Source organism: Halichoerus grypus, chromosome 6, assembly GCF_964656455.1.
Source record: "Halichoerus grypus chromosome 6, mHalGry1.hap1.1, whole genome shotgun sequence".
In the NCBI taxonomy this organism is placed as follows: Eukaryota; Metazoa; Chordata; class Mammalia; order Carnivora; family Phocidae; genus Halichoerus; species Halichoerus grypus.
The window spans coordinates 78,815,663-78,835,030 of NC_135717.1; the positions used below are offsets into that span (position 1 = coordinate 78,815,663).

Genomic DNA, 19,368 nt, shown 5'->3' on the forward strand with positions numbered 1-19,368 from the left:
GTTGTTGTTAAGTAGGCTCCACGCCCCCTGTGGAGCTTGAACTCATGACCCTGAGATCAAGAGTCGTGTGCTCTACCAGCAGAGCCACCCAGGTGCCCCAGACTCCATTGTTTTATTTTAAGAAATTGCCACAGCCACCCCAGCCTTCAGCAACCAGCACCCTGATCAGTCAGCAGCATGATAAACATGGAGAACAAGACCCTCCACCAGTGAAAATCTCAGATGATGTTGAGCATTTTTTAGCAATATTTTTTAATTAAGGTATATATATTGCTTTTTTAGACATAATACTATTGCACATTTAATAGACTACAGTATAGGGTAAATAGAACTTTTTATTTTTTTTATTTTTTTTTTTTTTTTAAAGATTTTATTTATTTATTTATTTGAGAGAGAGAGAGAGAGAAACAGCATGAGAGGGGATAGGGTCAGAGGGAGAAGCAGGCTCCCCGCCGAGCTGGGAGCCCGATGTGGGACTCGATCCCAGGACTCTGGGATCATGACCTGAGCCGAAGGCAGTCGCTTAACCAACTGAGCCACCCAGGCGCCCCTAAATAGAACTTTTATATGTGCTGAGAAACCAGAAAGTTCATTGGACTTGTTTTATTATGGTACTTGTTTTATTGTTGTGGTGTGGAACCAAACCTGCAATATCTCCAGGTCTGCTTGTACATTGGTAGAGACTCATGAACTGAGTTTTTGTGGCATAGTCTCATTTCAGGTTTAACTTGTGTTATTAATGGAGCATTGTTTTTCCTTTTTGTACAATAATTTGAATATCACATCTCTTGATCATTTTATTTATCCTTTGATCACATTTCTCTAGGGACTCTTTTCCTATAAACTTAACTTCTTGTGCCCTTGAGATACTAACCTCTACCCTTTCTTTGCATATTGTCTTTCCTATCTTGAAAAAGTTTTTATTTTTTCTTCCAAAAAACTTCTTGAGTGGTTTTTCTGTGGTCACTGCCCTTATTTCCTTTTTATCCCTTTACTGTCACTGTCATTCTGAAACTGAGAATTTGCTGGTGACTTTATTGCCAAGTCTCGTTGTTCTTTGTCTTTTATCCCCATGACCTCTTTGTTGCACTATATTTTGCTTCTTTGTTCCTTTTCCTAACACTTGCTCTGCTGTTTCTTCAGCATCTGATAATACTTGCCAGTCACTTTTTAATAAAATATTTATTTATTTATTTTAGAGAGAGAGAACGAACGAGCTGGGGGAGGGACAGGGAGAGGGAGAGAGGGAATCCACAAGTGGACTCCCTGCTGAGCGTGGAGCCTGACTTGGGGCTCCATCCCAGGATCCTGAGATCATGACCTGAGTTGAAACCAAGAGTTGGCCTCTCAACCAAGTGAGCCACCAAGGCACCCCTTGCCAGTCACTTTTAATCATTTTCCTCCTCTTCCTCAATTGCCAGTGTTTGCAGGGTGCAGCCTTTGACGTTTTATTGTTTTTCTTTGTGCTACTTTTCAAGGAGTTCTTAGCCTTTGTTAGGATTTTACCTCTCTTTCAGCTATTACCTTGTGGTTTCATTTCTCAGGTCTTGATGTTTCCTTCTAGTTTGTGCAAACACGAATTATTGTCATTCTGAAAGACGTGTCATGTCCCGTCACCCATTTGTAATCCGGGTCTCCTTGGGATTACTGTACATTTCTATTTAACTTTTTATAATCTCACTTTCAGCATCTGAGATAGAATATCATCTCCTCTCCATCTTCCCTTTCACAAACCACTTTATTAATTGCTGGTAAGTATCAGGATCATTATTTAAAAACTTAATGTGATCCTTGACTCATCTGTCTCTTCGATAGTCATCTGCTATCTGGTTTGAAGTTTTTATTTGTTTATTTTGCAATGTCTCTCATCACTTCTACTCCCCCCCCCCTTTTTTTTCTTTACTGCTACCATTCGGTTCCATTCCTTAATTTTCTCACTTTGATTATTTCAAATAGCCTTTTAATTTGTATCTCTTTTTTCTTCTCTCCACTCCCTCCTAATAATTTATAATTTTCTGAGCTGTGTGATGTTAGAAAGCATTACAAGGAAAAATTGTTCTGTGTTGGCAAAGCTTAGGAAATGGTAGATTAAGAAAAAATCAATTGGGGATAAATAATAAATGATTCTTTACTGTAAAACTGTAAAACTTTACTGTAATTCTTTACTGTAAAACTTCTATGATATGCTGGTGTTCATTGATAATCTCTTAAATTGGGAGGGATATAGTAATACATAGCATTTCCCCATAGACTAAGTTTTTTGCAGAGTATCTTCTAGGGCTAGGGGTTCCTGGAGCATACTTTAGGATTTGGTGTAAAATTTATTTGAGACCGAGAGAGAGAGAGAGAGAGAGAGAGAGAGAGAGAGAGAAAGCGAGTGTGTGGAGGGGGAGGGGCAGAGAGGGAGAATCCCATGCCTATTTAACCAACTGAGCCATCCAGGTGCCCCACTTCTCTTGATGTATTAATGTCCTGTTTGCCAGCTGTTGTGACGCTGTGTAAATTCTTGTAAGCTAAGAAATACCTGCAGTGCATTTTGGAACCATTTTTACATGAAATAATTTTTAAAGCTGATATTAAATGCTGATAATGAGAAATGGGAAGATGTGAGAGTAGTTAAGAGACATGTAGATTAAAACCAGTATCAAAAACAAAATCTGTGTTGCAAGAATTGAATTGTGCCTGCCAGTGAATAAATTATCGGGGTTTTACCTTGGGTAAGTGAAAAGAGTTTGCTTTCTTGTGTATTAAATGGAAGTCTTTATAAAATGCACTCAAATGCTCTTACTAAGCTGGCAGATCGAATTTAATTAACCTTCTTTTTGATGTCTTGCTGAAGTAGGTTATATTTTGATTTGCATAGTTTAATTTTTACTACTTTATCTTTGCATCTGTATTTATTAGTGTTATTTTTGGATCATTGATAACTAATATATCTGTATTCAGGATTCAAGGGTGTATTATCCCTGGGACAAAAAAAATTCAATTTTTTTCTTGTTTTAAGGAGAAGACAAAATATATAGCTTCATGAATTGTTACATAGTAACCTTTGTTGTCATCACAATTCTGGTCAAGAAACAGAACTTTGTTAGCCACCCCAAAAGTACCTCCCAATTACAATTTCCCTCCCCCCTCAAAAATGACTGCTTTGACATTTGTAGTAGTAAGTTCCTTGCATTTAAAAAATAGTTGTATCAGTCAAATGTGTATTCTTCCACACCAAGGTTTAGTCTTTCCCACTTTAAAAAAATTAAGAATGATTAATTTTAGAAAGTGTTTTGATGCATTATTTTACCTCCCATGTATATATCTTAAGTCAGATTTACCTATAGAAAAAAATTTAGTAACTTTAAGTTCTTTGATGCTTGAGAGCCTTGAAAGACTTGATGTAGTGATGTGAATTGTATTTCAGGGTGTTCTAATGTCAGAAGAAGAAGTATTTGAACTTGTTCCTGATGATGAGCGACAGTGTTCAGCGTGCAGAACCACGTGTTTTCTCTCTGCTCTCACATGTTCCTGTAATCCTGAGCGCCTCGTGTGTCTCTACCATCCAACTGATCTGTGCCCCTGCCCCATGCAGAAGAAATGTCTTAGGTATCCTTACGTTTCTTGTAAAACTTGTTACTTCTTTTAAAACCAAATGCACTGTTCTTTGTAATTCCTCTTCCCCATGTGTGCACTGGTAACTTTTCCTTGTCTCTCTGCCTCCCTGACGAGGACCAGTCCTTTAAAGTTGGCCCTAAACTTGACAACTAATGTTAGTTTTTTTTTTATCAATTGATTTCACATGTTCCCTGTCTCTCCCTGCATTAAAACTCTGTGGGTGGCTTTGATTTAAGACCCCATTTCCTTGGTCATTGTATTAAGCTGATTGTACTTAAAATTTATTTTCAAGTTGTTGGTTTTTTGCAAAGTTTTAAGTTTCTGTGTTTTTTGTTTGTTTTTCTTTGTTTTTAGATACCGTTACCCATTAGAGGACCTCCCTTCTCTGCTGTATGGTGTGAAGGTCAGGGCACAATCCTATGACACGTGGGTCAGCCGTGTTACAGAAGCATTATCTGCCAACTTCAACCACAAGAAAGGTTAAGTTTCCTCCTTTTGTATGCATACAGTGAAATTATTGTCACATTGAAAGAGGCTTTGTTTTGTTTCATATGCTTTTCCTCCATTAAGGAAAAATTGTAGGCTTCATATGCGATTTGCGACTAATGGGTTGATTGACTGACTATAGATTTAGTTTTCTATTTGAGAATTCTCTTTTACATAAAAAGTTAATATAAAATGGGACAGATAGCTAACTTGGCAGTAGATACGTATTTTGGGGAGTCATTATTACCAGTGGACTGCCACTAAAGGTTAATTAAGAGAGAGGAATTACCTTCCTGGAGAGAAATTGTCCATAAGGATTAGGAATGAGCACCTGCTCTTAAGCTTTTATTGCAGTGGTGAGATTTTTACAGCTGCAGTGTTTCCACTAATAGATTGATGACTAACTTGAGAGAGGTTGGTGAGTATTTTTAAATGACTTTTTATGTCTGTGGTCATAGTATATAGCTTTGTTTTTACAGATTTGATTGAATTACGAGTAATGCTGGAAGATGCTGAGGATAGGAAATACCCAGAGAATGATCTCTTTAGAAAACTCAGAGATGCTGTGAAAGAAGCTGAGACTTGCGCTTCTGTCGCTCAGCTGCTTCTGAGCAAAAAGCAGAAGCACAGGTAAGACTAAGAAGAGTTCTCCAGTGGTTTCCTGTGGGTTTTTTGGTTTTGTTTATTTGCTGGCCCCTCCCTATATTATCTTTGACCTCTTGTCGTGGCCATTTCCCTCCCACCCTCCCTCCAATCATGTCCCGATCTTCTCTCCTACTACTGTCCCTCCTTTCTTGCTCCACTCTGCAGTCCTCTTCCCCTTTGTGCTTTTTGTACACGGCAGGCACGGTTCTGCTTAGGGTCTTCTCACTTCTTCGCTCTTTGAGCGCTCTTCCCTGATATCCAGCTGGCTTGTTCCCTCACTTCTTTCAGGTCTTTTCAGATAGCTGACACATTCTTGAAGAGGCCTTCTCTGACAACCCTTTATAAAATTGCAGCCTTTTTATTCTTTCCTGCTCTGTTTTTCTCCTAGTCCTGTCACTTCCTGACATACTAATTTATTTATTATCTCCTCCTTTCTTTCCCAGTCCCACTAGACACCTGCTAGACTAGAATGTTGGAGATTTTTTATCCTTTTTTCGTTGCTCTATTTCTTGTGCTTAGAACAATATCTGGCACATACTGGATGTGCAATAAGTATTTGTAAATAAATAAATGATACTACACGCTGAAGGCAGGTGGCAGCAAAGAGTAATCTTGAGGGATGCTGGAGAGGCTGTGTTATTACGTGTAGAAGTATGTGCCCTTGATTTCATGGAATTCACATGTGTTAAATTTTCTGTGGTATTGTTTCGTATTCATGCCAACACTTTCCTGGTATCTGCACGGCTTTTGCTATGGCCCTTCACATTGGGTTTTAAATTACTTTGTGCGTTTTTTATTTGTACATTTGATTGGAGAACCTTTCTTTGAAGCATTGATCAGGGAATTTTCACCTGTCATTGGGTCACTAACCCCCTTGAAGAATCTGGCAAAAGCGTAGGGACCCTTTTCTTAGAAAAATGCACATACATATACAATTCTGAATCCGTTTCAGAGGGGTTTATTAGCCCCCAGCCAAGTTAAAGGCCCTTGTTCCACATTTTAAGCTTTTTGAGGTAGAAGATTTAGTTTTATTAACAAACATACTATTTTACTCTGAGGAATTTATTGACTGTTTAAAATGCTCAATACTTATAAGATTGGAGGAACTATAACGTGGAGAGTTGAATCTTTGAGTCATTAACTAATGAGGTAAAAACCTAATTTGGAAGTGATCACCATTACAGTGGAACCTCTCAAACATTCATATTCTGGGATTGCTTGGGTTAGAATTCTAGAGAGACTAGAAGCCCCTTTAATATCAGATGACTATGGATTTTTCTTACTTATATTTCAATATTATTTCACATCAGGCAGAGCCCAGATAGTGGGAGGACTCGGACCAAACTGACAGTGGAAGAATTGAAGGCCTTTGTCCAACAACTTTTTAGTCTTCCATGTGTCATCAGCCAAGCTCGACAAGTAAAGGTGGAGTATTACATTCTTTTCTTCGGTAATATCCTTTGTAGTATGGGTTTCTGTTTTGGGTAAACAGTGTGTCTAGACTAGCTTTTTGTTCTGTTTGTTTGTCACGTAAGTGCTGCTGTTTGAAGTTTTTCAGTAGGCAGTAAGAATCCCCTGGTTTCATTCTTAGCCTTTAATTCTCCTTTTAAAATTCTGGAACCAAGGGTAGTTAGTTTAGAATTTTTTTCTGCATTAATCTTAGATCAGAATCCCCATTTAGCATAGATGTAATTGAAATGCAAGAAAATAGTTAAAAGAACCTGAATGTATCAGGAAGTTATTAGTTCATGAGCTTTTAAAAATGTGAGCTCTGAAATTACTAGATCCCTGATGGTTTCTTGAATTTGTACACAGTCTCAAAAAGTGTCTATCAAATATATTAATCAGCATAGTTGTAATCCTCTGATAGTTTGTGGTATGTTTTTTGATTTGGCCATGGGCAGGGTATCTAAAATGGTTTTTATCAAGGTTATCAGCTTGAGGTGGCTGGGTGGCTCAGTCGGTTAAGCATCTGCCTTTGGCATAGGTCATGATCCCAGGATCCTGGGATTGAGTCCCACATCACCCGGCCTCCCTGCTCAGTGGGGAGCCTGTTTCTCCCTTTCTTTCTGGCTGCCACTCCCCCTGCTTGTACGTTCACTCTCTCTGTCAAAAGAAATAAATCTTAAAGAAAAAAAAAAAGGTTATCAGCTTGTGAAATCTAGTATCAGTTGTGTTTCTCCTGTTACCCCATGTCGTAGAAGCATTTTGGTAGTTGACTGCTCTTTCTTCCTGAGAGACTTTATTCTCTGAACATCTGTGACATCACACGCTCTAGTTTTCTTCATTCATTCACAGTTCCTTTTCTTCGGCGTTCTTGGCCTGTTTGTTTTCTCCTTGGCTTGACTCCGTGTTGGAGTGTATTAAGAGTCTCAGCTCTTTCTTTAGGTCCTGACATCTTATTGGTTTAGTGACAGTAAGTATCACCTGTATCCTGTTGATCCCCAGATCATCAGTTCTCAATGCCTTTGCTCTCTCCTACAAGCTTCTACATCCATTGCATACTCTGTGTATCCCATGGCAGACTAAAAAGCATCTTAAAAGCCTTTTAATGAATCAAAAATCCTTGATTCCTTTATTTCCCTTATACCCCATATCCAGTCTCTAAACAAGTGCTACCGTTATCTTCAGAATGTTTCCCAAAGTGAACCATTTGCCGTCATCTGCATTGCTTGCACTGTGCTCTGAACCTCTAGATTCTGCCCCTGAGATCACTGTAATAGCCTCTTACCTCGTCTCCCTTCTTCTCTTGTCCCTGACAGTTTATTTTTATTCGGTAGCCAGTGTGACCATGTAAATTATAAATCAAATTATATCACTTCTCTGTGGTTAAAATTCTCCAGTGCTTCCCCAAAGCCATTAGAATGAAATCTAAACTTCTAATCTGTGTGGCACCACGTAATCTGACCTCTGCTTATTTTTTAACTGCATTTCTCCACTTCGCTCCCCATCATCCACTTTAGAGCAAGACATTTCTCTGTAAAAGCTTTTGCAGTTATTATCCGCTCTGCCTGAACTGCTCTGCCTCCAGATCTTCATATAGTTCCCACCTCTAACTCCTCGTTTTAGTTTCAGTTCATCTGCTTTCTGTGACCACCATTGCAAAGTAATATGCCCACCCCCTCTGGTCATTCTCTATTGTGTTGCCCTGTTTTATTTTCACAGCACTTAAAACTAACTGGAACATTTTATTCATATATTCAGTGTCTATTTATATTAAAATACGTTCCTTGGGCGCCTGGGTGGCTCAGTCATTAAGTGTCTGCCTTTGGCTCAGGTCATGATCTCAGGGTCCTGGGATCAAGTCTCACATCGAGCTCCCTGCTCGGCAGGAAGCCTGCTTCTCCCTCTTCCTCTCCCCCTGCTTGTGTTCCCTCTCTCGCTGTGTCTCTGTCAAAAAAACCAAAAAAACAAAACAAAAACTTAAAAAAAATAAAATAAAATACGTTCCTTAAAGATAAGGACTTTGTATGTTTTAGTGCTTATAACAGTGGCTGCATCTAAGTCCGTAGTCATTAAATATTGTTTGAATGAATTAATCATGTTTTAAAAGTAAGTCTGTGTAAGTAATTACAGAGAAGCATAATTATGTTCTTAACTATCATATCTGGTGCTATAATGGTGAGATTATTAGATAGTCTAGAATTTGATAGTTTTCCTGAACTGTGTCTATTCCAAACTCATTCTGTATCTTTTAAATTTGTTTTTTATTTTTATTCTTTTGACTTTTTCAGAATCTGCTGGATGATGTGGAAGAGTTTCATGAACGTGCTCAAGAGGCCATGATGGATGAAACTCCAGATTCTTCCAAACTCCAAATGTTGATAGACATGGGCTCTAGTCTCTATGTGGAGCTACCTGAACTGGCCCGACTAAAGCAAGAGCTACAGCAGGCTCGATGGTTGGATGAAGTAAGACTGACCCTGTCAGATCCACAGCAGGTCACTTTGGATGTCATGAAGAAACTGATAGACTCTGGGGTGGGATTGGCACCCCACCATGCTGTGGAGAAGGCAATGGCTGAACTACAGGAGCTCCTTACAGTCTCTGAGCGATGGGAAGAAAAGGCTAAGGTCTGCCTACAGGCAAGGTGAACACATACATTGGTGACTGTTGCCTCTTTAATAACTAAGGGTAGAACCGAAGGAGGAACATAAGGCTTTGTTTCATTAAATATTTAATTAGATGTTTTATGCCTTCCCTGACCAGCCACTAAATTATCAAATAGGTCTGCATATAAATAGTTTCAGATATTGTGTGCATGCTAGTGCAGAGTACTTTGCTAGGTACTGTCTAAGTGAAACAAAGTAGTATTTTGTTTCGAACCTTCCCATTACCTATACTATAGTTCAGAGCTAAGAAATGTAAAGCTCACTGCAATATATTATTATTAACTGATAGGTACAGAAAAATGCTATAGGAATTCAGAGGAGGGGAGGTCATTGTTACCTTTGGTGGTCAGAAGAGAAGCTTGAGAGAAAAGAACTTTAGGTAGAGCTTTGAAGCATGAGTGAGATTGAAGTGGAAGGGGCGTGAGAGAAAGATCAAGCTGAGTTTAAGGAATATATATATAGGGTTAGGTGACAAGTTAAATGGGCTTTCTTGGAGTGGAGGATTTATGTAGGAAAGTAGTGGGAAAGAAGAAGCAAGAAAGGAGAACATTACGCAGTTGCATTAGCATTGGCACCCCCATTGGATTTTTGAGATTTCAGTAAAGCATTCACCATACTTGACTGTATATCAGCTAATTAGACTGTAATGTTGTTTATGAAAGTATTTCTTTAGCTAAAATTAAGATCTGTAATTTCTCTTGTGAGGATGAGGAACCTGGCATACTTAGAGTCCATAGTTATTAAATACACAGCTCAGATTGATTGATTGATCTATTTATTTATTTATTTATTTATAAGTGTCTCTGGATGTCTTACAACTAACTTTTTTTTTTTTTTTTTAAGACTTTATTTGACAGAGAGAGACACAGCGAGAGAGGGAACACAAGCAGGGGGAGTGGGAGAGGGAGAAGCTGGCTTCCCACTGAGCAGGGAGCCCGAAATGGGGCTCGATCCCAGACCCTGGGATCATGACCTGAGCCGAAGGCAGACACTTAACCGACTGAGCCACCCAGGTGCCCCAACACAGCTCAAATTTAAAGCCTTTACCACTTCATTCCAAAGTCTTCATGTACTTAACTACTTTGCCAGCCACTTATTTTGGTCGCAGTTGATAGGAGAAGCCTTAGATAATTCAGTGAACACAGTTCTGTTTAACCAAGAAAAGGCTGCATATATTTTTGCTGGATATTTTGCTCTCTAGTTATCATGGAGAATATGTACTAAAATGTATCCATAGCTTTTTGTTTGAAACCTTCAAATTACTCTGTGTCTTCAGATTCATGACAGTTCCAGGAGCATATTAAATGGGAAAAGATAAATAACTTTGGAATACAAAACCATGATTTGATATACCTGATGCAACTTATTGTAGTCTACAGAATGAGATTTTGTTGGTAGTAATATTTGAAAACTTACTTTCTCTCATTTTTGCACATTTAATCAATCACTAAGTTTTAATGAGTTTGCCTCCAAAATGTCTTTCGTATCTGTCTTTTTCAATTTCATTGTCACTGACCTAGTTATGGTGCTCTTGTATTTTCCCTTACTCTTTGCAATTCAGTATTTATGGAGTACCTACTACATGCCAGGCACTATTTCTAAGTGCAATAAAGATAGTAGGGGAAAAGACCCACAATGTTCCTGCTGTAAAATAGAGCCAACGTTCTAGTGGGGAGAGACAGGTGAATAAGTGAGTGAACGAATGGATGAATGAATTTCAGATAATTGTCATGAAGAAAATATAATTAGTAAAGATATAGAGGGTGATAGGGTTTGGTGGGGATAGTGGAAAGTAGAACCTTTTGTTTTCTAACTTCTATCAAAGTTAGCTTTCTGAAACACATCTATAATGTTCTTGGTCTCTTAGCATTGGTTAACACCTGACCACTATTTTCTCAATATCCTCCTTCTTTGCTTTTGGCCTTCTCTCTCTGCCTCTCAAATAATGCCTTTCCTCAAGATTCTGGCCTAGACCACTTCTTTTTTCACTGTGTACATCTCCCTGGAAATTTCATCTAATATATTTCGTGGCTCCATTGGCCATCTTTATACTGATTAACTCCAAATTCTCATCTATAACATAGATATTCTTCATAGATACCATCTGCCTATTAGGTAGTTCCATTGAATGTCCTGTTGGTACCTCAAATTCCCCATATCCAGAATTGGATTCATTAACTCTTTCCCATCATCTCTTCCTTTCCTCCTTTTTTCTTTGAATTACACCTTTTTTTTTCCCTCCTTTAAACAAGCTTTGGAAATTAACTTTGACTTTTCCTTTCCATTTACATACCTTCAACCTCAGTTAGCTACCAAGTCATGTTGATTATATTTCCTCAATGTTTATCACTTTCATTCTTCTTTGGGGGTGCTGTCACAGTTGGCCTAAATCATAGGCTCTGTGACCTCACCCTGTTCTCACCCATTCTCTACACTGCAACTAGTATTTTCCTAAAATACAGGTGTGGCTTTTTCACTCCCTTGGTTAGAGCCCTTCCCCTGGGGATGACATTTAGAGTCCTTCATCTGATTCATAAGACCATCTGTAATCTAGCCCCTTGCTTAAGGATCTAGCCTCATCCCTTGCCATTCTTCTTTGCATTCTATGTTCCAAGCGTAGTGATCCCCCTGCTTTCCTCAGATATGCCATGTTCTTTCTTGTCTCTGGACCTTCGCATGTGCTCATTTTATTCTCCTCTGGAACGGTCTTCCCTTCTGCCCATCCCCTATGGTGTACCACTACCCGGCCTCTGGTCCCAGCTTTCCTGACTCACTCCTATTCAAAAAGGATAAGAAGGCTTAGAAGTCACTTCTGGGAATCCTTCCGTCACCTGCCGAGTTAGTTCATGGTCCTCCTGCTGTATATGTTGATAGCATCTTACAGTGCTATGAATAATCCCCCTCTACTACCACGAGATTAAAACGTTTCATGAGGCAAGGTCTCTATCGCTCCTGTGTATTAATAATCTCCAGGACCTAGCACAATGCCTAGCACAATGCCTAGCACATAGTAGGATTCATGGATAATGAAACTGTTCCCACCCTCAGTAGCTTCCTATTGCTTCCATGGTAAAATTCATGGCTCTCGAGACCTCTTATATCTTTTTGCATCTTTCTTTCCTGTCAAATTCCCCTACTTCTTGCTCTTAACTCCTACCTCACCCCCGTCCTCACACCAGCTCCCATCTTAAACTGGACTACTAATTTATTTTTTTTTAAGATTTTAGTTTTTAAATTAAAAACTATATATAATCTCTACCCCCAAGTGGGGCTCGAAATCTTGACCCTGAAATCAAGAGCTACATGCTCTACCCACTGAGCCAGCCGGGTGCTCCGGGACCTCTAACTTATTTTTAAATGTTTCTTCATGTCTTTGTTCATTATATTCCTAGGTTTTTTTCCTTAACCTTTCACTTGAGAAAGTCACACTTCTTTAAGCCTCAGCTCAAAGCCCATCTCAGCTCCTTTAAGCAGAATTAATCACAACTTCCCATAGTGGTGAGCCTGTAGTGATTTGCTCTTCGTCCCCAGTACAAGTTTAATTCTTATCTTGTATTCTGATTTGTTGAGGATAGGTCTATTTTATTCATCTTTTAACTGGGTGGTATTGAATGTAGTTGAATTAAATGTACATGGTCAACATTACTGGACTTCTAGACTATTGCTTTCCACACTGCTGATATGCGTCTCTGACAATTTCAGATATTGTGGAGAACTAAAATAGATCCAGTTTAGTGTAGTGAAAAGAGCAAGGGATCTGAGACTCATTCTGAATCAGTATTTCAGCTGTGCCATTCACTGTATTAAATGACTTGGGGAAAATAATTGATTTTTGAGTTAAGGTTTTCTTATTTGTAAATTGGGAATAAAGGTAATAGCTGCTTTGCCTCCCTTATAGGATGTGGTAAGAACTAAATGAAATCATGTATATGAAATTTCTCTGCACATTCTAAAATGTTATTTAAATGTTGGTAGCAGTTTGACTTTTCCTCATGCATCTACCCTATCTTTGTGTGTTTTTTTTTTTTTAAGACCACGGCACAGCGTGGCAAGTTTAGAAAGCATAGTGAATGAAGCCAAGAACATTCCAGCCTTTCTACCCAATGTGTTGTCCCTGAAAGAAGCGTTACAAAAGGCTCGAGAATGGACAGCTAAAGTGGAAGCTATTCAGGTAAGGAGCCTCTTGAATTATCCCACCATTTGGGTAATGTTGTCTTACAGATGAATCCTTTAAGCCTTTAATTCTTTAGAATAGAATAACCATAATAAAATAATAGTACTTAAAATTCAGTTGTTCTTCCATCTGATTTTGTCATTCAAAATAAATATTACCTATTTAAATGTTACTTGTTTCTGTTGACTCCCTGCTATGAAAGATGACAGAATTAGCTATTTGTTTAACTCTTAGCAATAGGGAGTTTATTCCCTGCTGTATTCTTTGAATCTTTGCCATGTGTGCAAATAAATTTTAAAATAGGCAGAAAAAAGAAAATGAAATTAATATTTACTGAACACCGTAACACTCATGGTAGGTATTATTCTAGTTGTTTGGGAGTAGAAATGTGAGGGAAGGGTATAAAGACAGTACCCTGGCCCTCAGAAAGACATGTATTATATATTTTAATTTAAAACAATATATAATATTCCTCCTGAATTATAAAAACCTTGCAGCATTTTCAGTATTGAGGATGTACATACTCTTTATTGTAGAACTATATCCAAAGAAAATGAAACCAACTCTCTGCTGTCCCAAGAAAGAACATATTCTAGGTGTCAAGTTCTAATGACTTCTGTTTTAGTTTGTTTTCAGTTAACTTTTTCTGGGAGCTTCTTAGCTGCATTTTTCTATGCTATTTTAAAAATTATCTCTATTTTCCAAACTGAGGATTGCTGGAGGGGTGGTGGGTGGGTGGGGGGATAGGCTAAATGGATGATGGGCATTAAGGAGGGCATGGGTTGTGATGAGCACTGGGTGTTCTCTGTAAGTGATGAATCACTAAATTGTGTTCCTGAAACCAATACTACACTATATGTTAACTAACTTGAATTTAAATAAAATATTGGAAGAAAAAAAATTAATCTCTGTTTTCATCAGGACAGCTCCTCTGTTTCATCTTTAACCTATTTCAGGAGGTTGGTTGTCCTCAAATGTTTGATAACCCTTGGTTGGCTGTTAATTTATGACCACAAGACCAAGTCTACAAGTATAGATGGCTGTCTTGTGTTTCCTCTATAATTTTGAAGGACTTGCCCTCTGCCAAGCCCTCCCTTCAGTGGGGAGACTGACTCGTAGTTCTAAGTAAGTGGACAACTTCTGTTGACAGGCAGACTCTTCTTTAAGATACAGCGCTTGGGAGCAGGCTAAGTCAAGTCTTAGCCAGGAGGTCTTTCCTAGTCAAACAGCTATAGTTGGGTACAAGAAGGAGTAGTAGTAAACCTGGTATTTCTCAGCTGTATCTATTTGAGTTTTCTTTTCTCTTCCATTTCACTATTCTTTAATCCTAGTACCACAGTGATTTAATTATACCATTATAATATCTCTTAGGGCTAGAACCTTCCCATTATTATTATTATTATTATTATTAAAAATTCACTTAAGTTGGGGTGCCTGGTTGGCTCAGTCAGTGGAGTGTGTGACCCTTGATCTCGGGGTTGTGAGTTCAAGCCCCACATTGGGTGTGGAGCCTACTTTAAAAAAAAAAAATCACTTAAGTTTTTTGCCTTTATTTTTCCACATGTTTCAGTGTAGCTTTCAAAATGAATTTATAGACAAATGAGTCAGTTAACAGGAAATAACCTTTTATTGGAATGTCTATTTATAGCATGTAACTATGCCTTTCCCTCATTCAGGGCTTCTGAGTAACAGTGAATGTTAAGGACATATATACAGTTTTTTACAGGAATGGTTATGTGTTCTGTCCGCCTGGAGATTCATCCAATCTAAGGTATCTGAATTACTGCCTGTTGGCTGCCAACCCACTTCGGGTGTTCTTGCCAAATCCCTGGAATGGATTACTTACTAACCCTCTCATCTCATATAATGATTTATTTAGTAAATTTACAGCAGTAATAGTTCTAAAGACTTCATTACATGGAAATACTGAACCATTGTGACTTAGGCAAATATCCGTTCTCATCTGTATTTATATAACATAAAATGGAGGTGGTTATCAGAAATAAAATACTGCTTTGTAGTTGTTGGAAAAGTTTGAAAGACTTTGAAATAGGCAAAAGAAATTACCGGATGTCCTTTTTGTGGAGTACTGGATGTTGTCTAGTGAACTCTCCAGGATTATCTCATTCTAGGAGTGTGTGCTGTAGATTTTCTTTGACCAGGCTATTTTACAGCTCTGTCAATTATTAAAAAATGATAGTAATACAAATGAATTATGTCCATAGAAAATTAAATTTATCTATAACAGAAAAATTTATTTCCCCATGGTAGAAAAGATGATTGAATTGTCCCATATGATATTAAATATCTGTTTCCATCTATTAGCAAATTTCTTGTCCCATTCCTGATTGTATTTATATATGTCTGTTCTTTCTTTTCTTTTTTTTTTTTTAAAGATTTCTTTATTCATTTTAGAGAGAGTGTGTGTGTGAACAGGGGAGGGGCAGGGGAGAAGGAGAAGGGAAGCAGGCTCCCCGCTGAGCAGGGAGCTGGACGCTGGGCTTGATGTCCTAACCAGGAGATCATGACCTGAGCTGAAACCAAGAGTCGGACGCTCAACTGACTGAGCCACCCAGGTGCCCCCTATATGTCTGTTCTTTAGATTCTTTTGAACTGATTTTTACATCTTAACTGATTCCCTCATTAATTAATAAAAATCTTTGACAGTGTGAATTTACAGAATTTTTAAAAAGGACATTGGAAGCTCCAGGTTTAAAGAATAACATTTAATTAAAAACTTAACACTAAACTCTTTGTAAGATCTTCCGACCAATATCATGAGATAGACTCCATAAGAAAGTGCAAGTTGTGTGAGAATGCACTTTTGTTTTTCAGAGTGGCAGCAACTATGCTTACTTGGAGCAGCTGGAGAGCTTATCTGCTAAAGGGCGACCTATCCCTGTGCGCCTGGATGCGTTGCCCCAGGTAGAATCACAAGTAGCAGCTGCACGGGCATGGAGAGAACGGACCGGGAGGACCTTTCTTAAGAAGAATTCTAGCCATACCTTGTTGCAGGTAAAGAACAGTTGGTAATTTTGTAGGTAGGGGTTTTATTGGTGAGGGTTGTTTTCAGTTTATCTGGTCATGGTTATATAAGTGATTCCTATTAAGTGATAACAAATGTTGACTGGAAATCTGGATCCTTAGGCGGACTTATCTCCGGTTCATCTTGTACTGTGTCCAGATAAAGCAATCAGCCTGGATCTTATCTCTGTTACTAATGGATTCTGTCCTTGAAATATTTTATATTCGTTACCCTTTTCATCTTGAGCAGTTGAACATCCTAATAGTTAAAGGGCATAGGCTTTGGAGTAAGGTACTTTCATGTTGAGCACTGGCTCTCTAATTGCTAAGCCTGTGTGCTTGGGTAAGTTGTTTTCTTTCTGAACCTTAGTTTCCCCGGTTTGCGAAATACAGATGATACACCTACTATGCAGAGGGTTGTTGTAAGGATTGAGTTAGGTGTGTGTAGAAGGTACATAAGAAAGTGCCTAGGACAAGATGAGTGGTCAGTAAATGGTTCCTTTTTATTGTTTTCAGTTTTAAGATTTTTTTTTAAAACTAGAACTCAGTGTTTGGTTTTATTTTTGTAGGTGCTAAGTCCCCGGACTGACATTGGTATATATGGGAGTGGTAAAAACAGAAGGAAAAAAGTAAAAGAACTAATAGAAAAAGAAAAAGAAAAGGATCTGGACCTTGAGCCTCTGAGTGATCTGGAGGAAGGATTGGAGGAAACCAGAGATACAGCTATGGTGGTAAGAAATTATGTAATGCATTTTGAGTCTGCTTCATGAATACAAAATTCTGTGAAGATATTAGCAGATTCATTGGTTTTATGTTCTTAACTATTTTTATTTGTGTATACTTTATCTTTGGCTTTATAGTAAAATATTTCATTTTTTTATATTTGTAATAGAAGTTTATTAGTCTGCTCTCTCCCTAAAATTGTCTTTTCCATATCTCTTTTCTTTATTATTGTTTTAATAGTTGTCTAATATTCCATCAAATTATCCATAGTTTAATACTTTTCTGATACATCAAATATTTTGATTATTACTAATGTTTGCTATTATGGATAATATAAAGTGAACTTCTTTATAAAGTCTTTTCCTTTTTTCAAATTATTTTCCTATACTTGGCTCTTAGGAATGTGATTACTGGGTTAGAATTTAATAGCATTTTGTGACATTTAATCCTGTGCTTTTAAAAGGAATTATATCCGTTTAATGATACCAGCTGCTATTTAAAATATCTCCTTTCTCTTAGTCTCATTCATAATATAGTGAGTGCTCAAGAAAATACTTGTAACTCATTAGAATGATGGGTATTTTTGGAGAGGAGGAGGAATGTGTGAAGATGACTAGGAGCCTGAGGATGTAAAGAGAAATAAAAAATGAGTTTAGGCTATATGTAACAGTAGTGAATTACGTACATTAAGTCACTTGATAACAGATGTTTCTGCCTACAAATGATCCTGGGTTTTTTGTTTTGTTTTGTTTTAAGATGTATTTATTTGAGAGAGAGCATACGAATGCATGAGCGGGGCGGGGAGGGATAGAGGGAGAGAGTGGAGGGAAGCAGACTCCCCACATAGGGGGGAGCCTGATGCGGGGTTCGATCCCCTGACCCCAAGATCACAACCTTAGCTGAAGCCAAGAGCCGGATGCTAAACTGACTTAGCCACCCAGGCGCCCCCAAATGATCCTGTTTTGAGGCCAGTGGAAATGATTTATTAGCGAGCCAGCCTAACAAGTCAGTCTTGCCAGATGAATAGAACTGGAAATTATTTCAAAATTGTTTCAAAGTTACCACAGTTTGAAAAAGAAAATACACTGACAGTGTTCATGATAACTAAATTGTTTACTTTTATTTATTTTTTTTGAAATGAGTTACATAAAACCTTGTTATAATTGGCCATCAGACTTTGTTGTTCTACTTCTACATGAGTTGGAGAGGCTGTTTAAAGAAAGAAATAAGAATTGATTTGTATAGAAGTCACCCCCAGGGAAGGAATTACAAGGGGATAGGGAAGTAATATTTACTGGGTGTTTACCTTGTGTGAGGCACCAAGTTAGGCACTTTCATGTGTTATCTTATTTAATCCTCAAAACAACAAAATGAGGTCGCTTGGTATCCTCATTTTTCAGAAAACGGATTCAGAAAACTTGTGCGCCAGATCAACCGTTGATAAGTACAAGTGCCAGGCTTTTTGCTCAGGTTGCTTGACTCCAAGGCATATTATCTTTCTACTGCTCCCTACAGAAGAGTTCAAAGTACCCTACTGATATAAATTGTCCAAATATGGTAGCACTTTGCGCATTTCACAGATGAGGAATGTTTGCACCCAAATTATAGGAAATGATTGATAAATGTTTGTTTTTAAGGAAATACTTTGTTACAATGAGGGCGCAATGTGGAGATGATCCCTCAGCTCTGAGGATTTGGCATTTTTGGAATATTTTGCAGTGACTCTTTTTAATTAAATGTTTGTTGTATACAGGTGGCGGTTTTCAAAGAACGGGAGCAAAAAGAGATTGAAGCCATGCATTCCCTCAGAGCAGCCAACCTAGCCAAGATGACAATGGTGGACCGCATAGAAGAAGTAAAATTTTGCATTTGCCGCAAGACAGCCAGTGGGTTTATGCTACAGTGTGAGCTCTGCAAAGACTGGTTCCATAACAGCTGTGTTCCCCTTCCTAAATCAGGTTCCCAAAAAAAAGGGTCTAGCTGGCAGGCTAAAGAAGTAAAATTCCTTTGCCCTCTTTGTATGCGATCTCGAAGGCCAAGGTTAGAGACTATTCTCTCACTCCTGGTATCCCTTCAGAAGTTGCCTGTACGTTTGCCTGAAGGAGAGGCCCTGCAGTGTTTGACAGAACGAGCTATGAGTTGGCAAGATAGAGCACGGCAGGCCCTAGCCACAGATGAACTGTCCTCTGCCCTAGCGAAACTGTCTGTGTTGAGCCAGCGCATGGTGGAGCAGGCAGCTCGAGAAAAGACTGAGAAGATCATCAGTGCAGAACTCCAGAAAGCAGCTGCTAATCCAGACTTACAGGCAAGTTTAGGGTTTTCTTTTTTTATTTCATGGGATTATGTGTATAAATAGTAAATCAAATATATCTTACCAGGTGATTAGGAAAGCAACAGCAAGTTGCCAGCAGCTATGTTATCCATAACATCTTTCTGGATACACCTATAGGATTTTTTCGGGTATATACCTAGGTCATTTTAGTGAACCATTACCTGGAAATATCATTGAGATGGACCTTGGCATCATAACCAAATAATTTGATCGGTACTAACTGTTGAATTCTGTTGGCCACTTTGCAAGTTCATTACATTTAGGTGGTC

At 38.3% G+C, this 19,368-nt stretch overlaps 1 protein-coding gene across 1 annotated transcript in view; it reads left to right on the top strand.

Annotated features, from left to right (window-relative positions):
- Nucleotides 1–19,368, top strand: part of KDM5A (lysine demethylase 5A) — a 93,011-nt gene that overhangs the window by 51,196 nt on the left and 22,447 nt on the right. Inside the window, exons 15-23 of the mRNA XM_036092409.2 lie at nt 3,413–3,594; nt 3,958–4,082; nt 4,569–4,719; nt 6,045–6,159; nt 8,469–8,824; nt 12,879–13,017; nt 15,856–16,035; nt 16,614–16,775; nt 18,521–19,072. Coding sequence (XP_035948302.1) covers nt 3,413–3,594; nt 3,958–4,082; nt 4,569–4,719; nt 6,045–6,159; nt 8,469–8,824; nt 12,879–13,017; nt 15,856–16,035; nt 16,614–16,775; nt 18,521–19,072 — 1,962 coding nt within the window. The remainder of the gene's footprint in view (nt 1–3,412; nt 3,595–3,957; nt 4,083–4,568; nt 4,720–6,044; nt 6,160–8,468; nt 8,825–12,878; nt 13,018–15,855; nt 16,036–16,613; nt 16,776–18,520; nt 19,073–19,368) is intronic.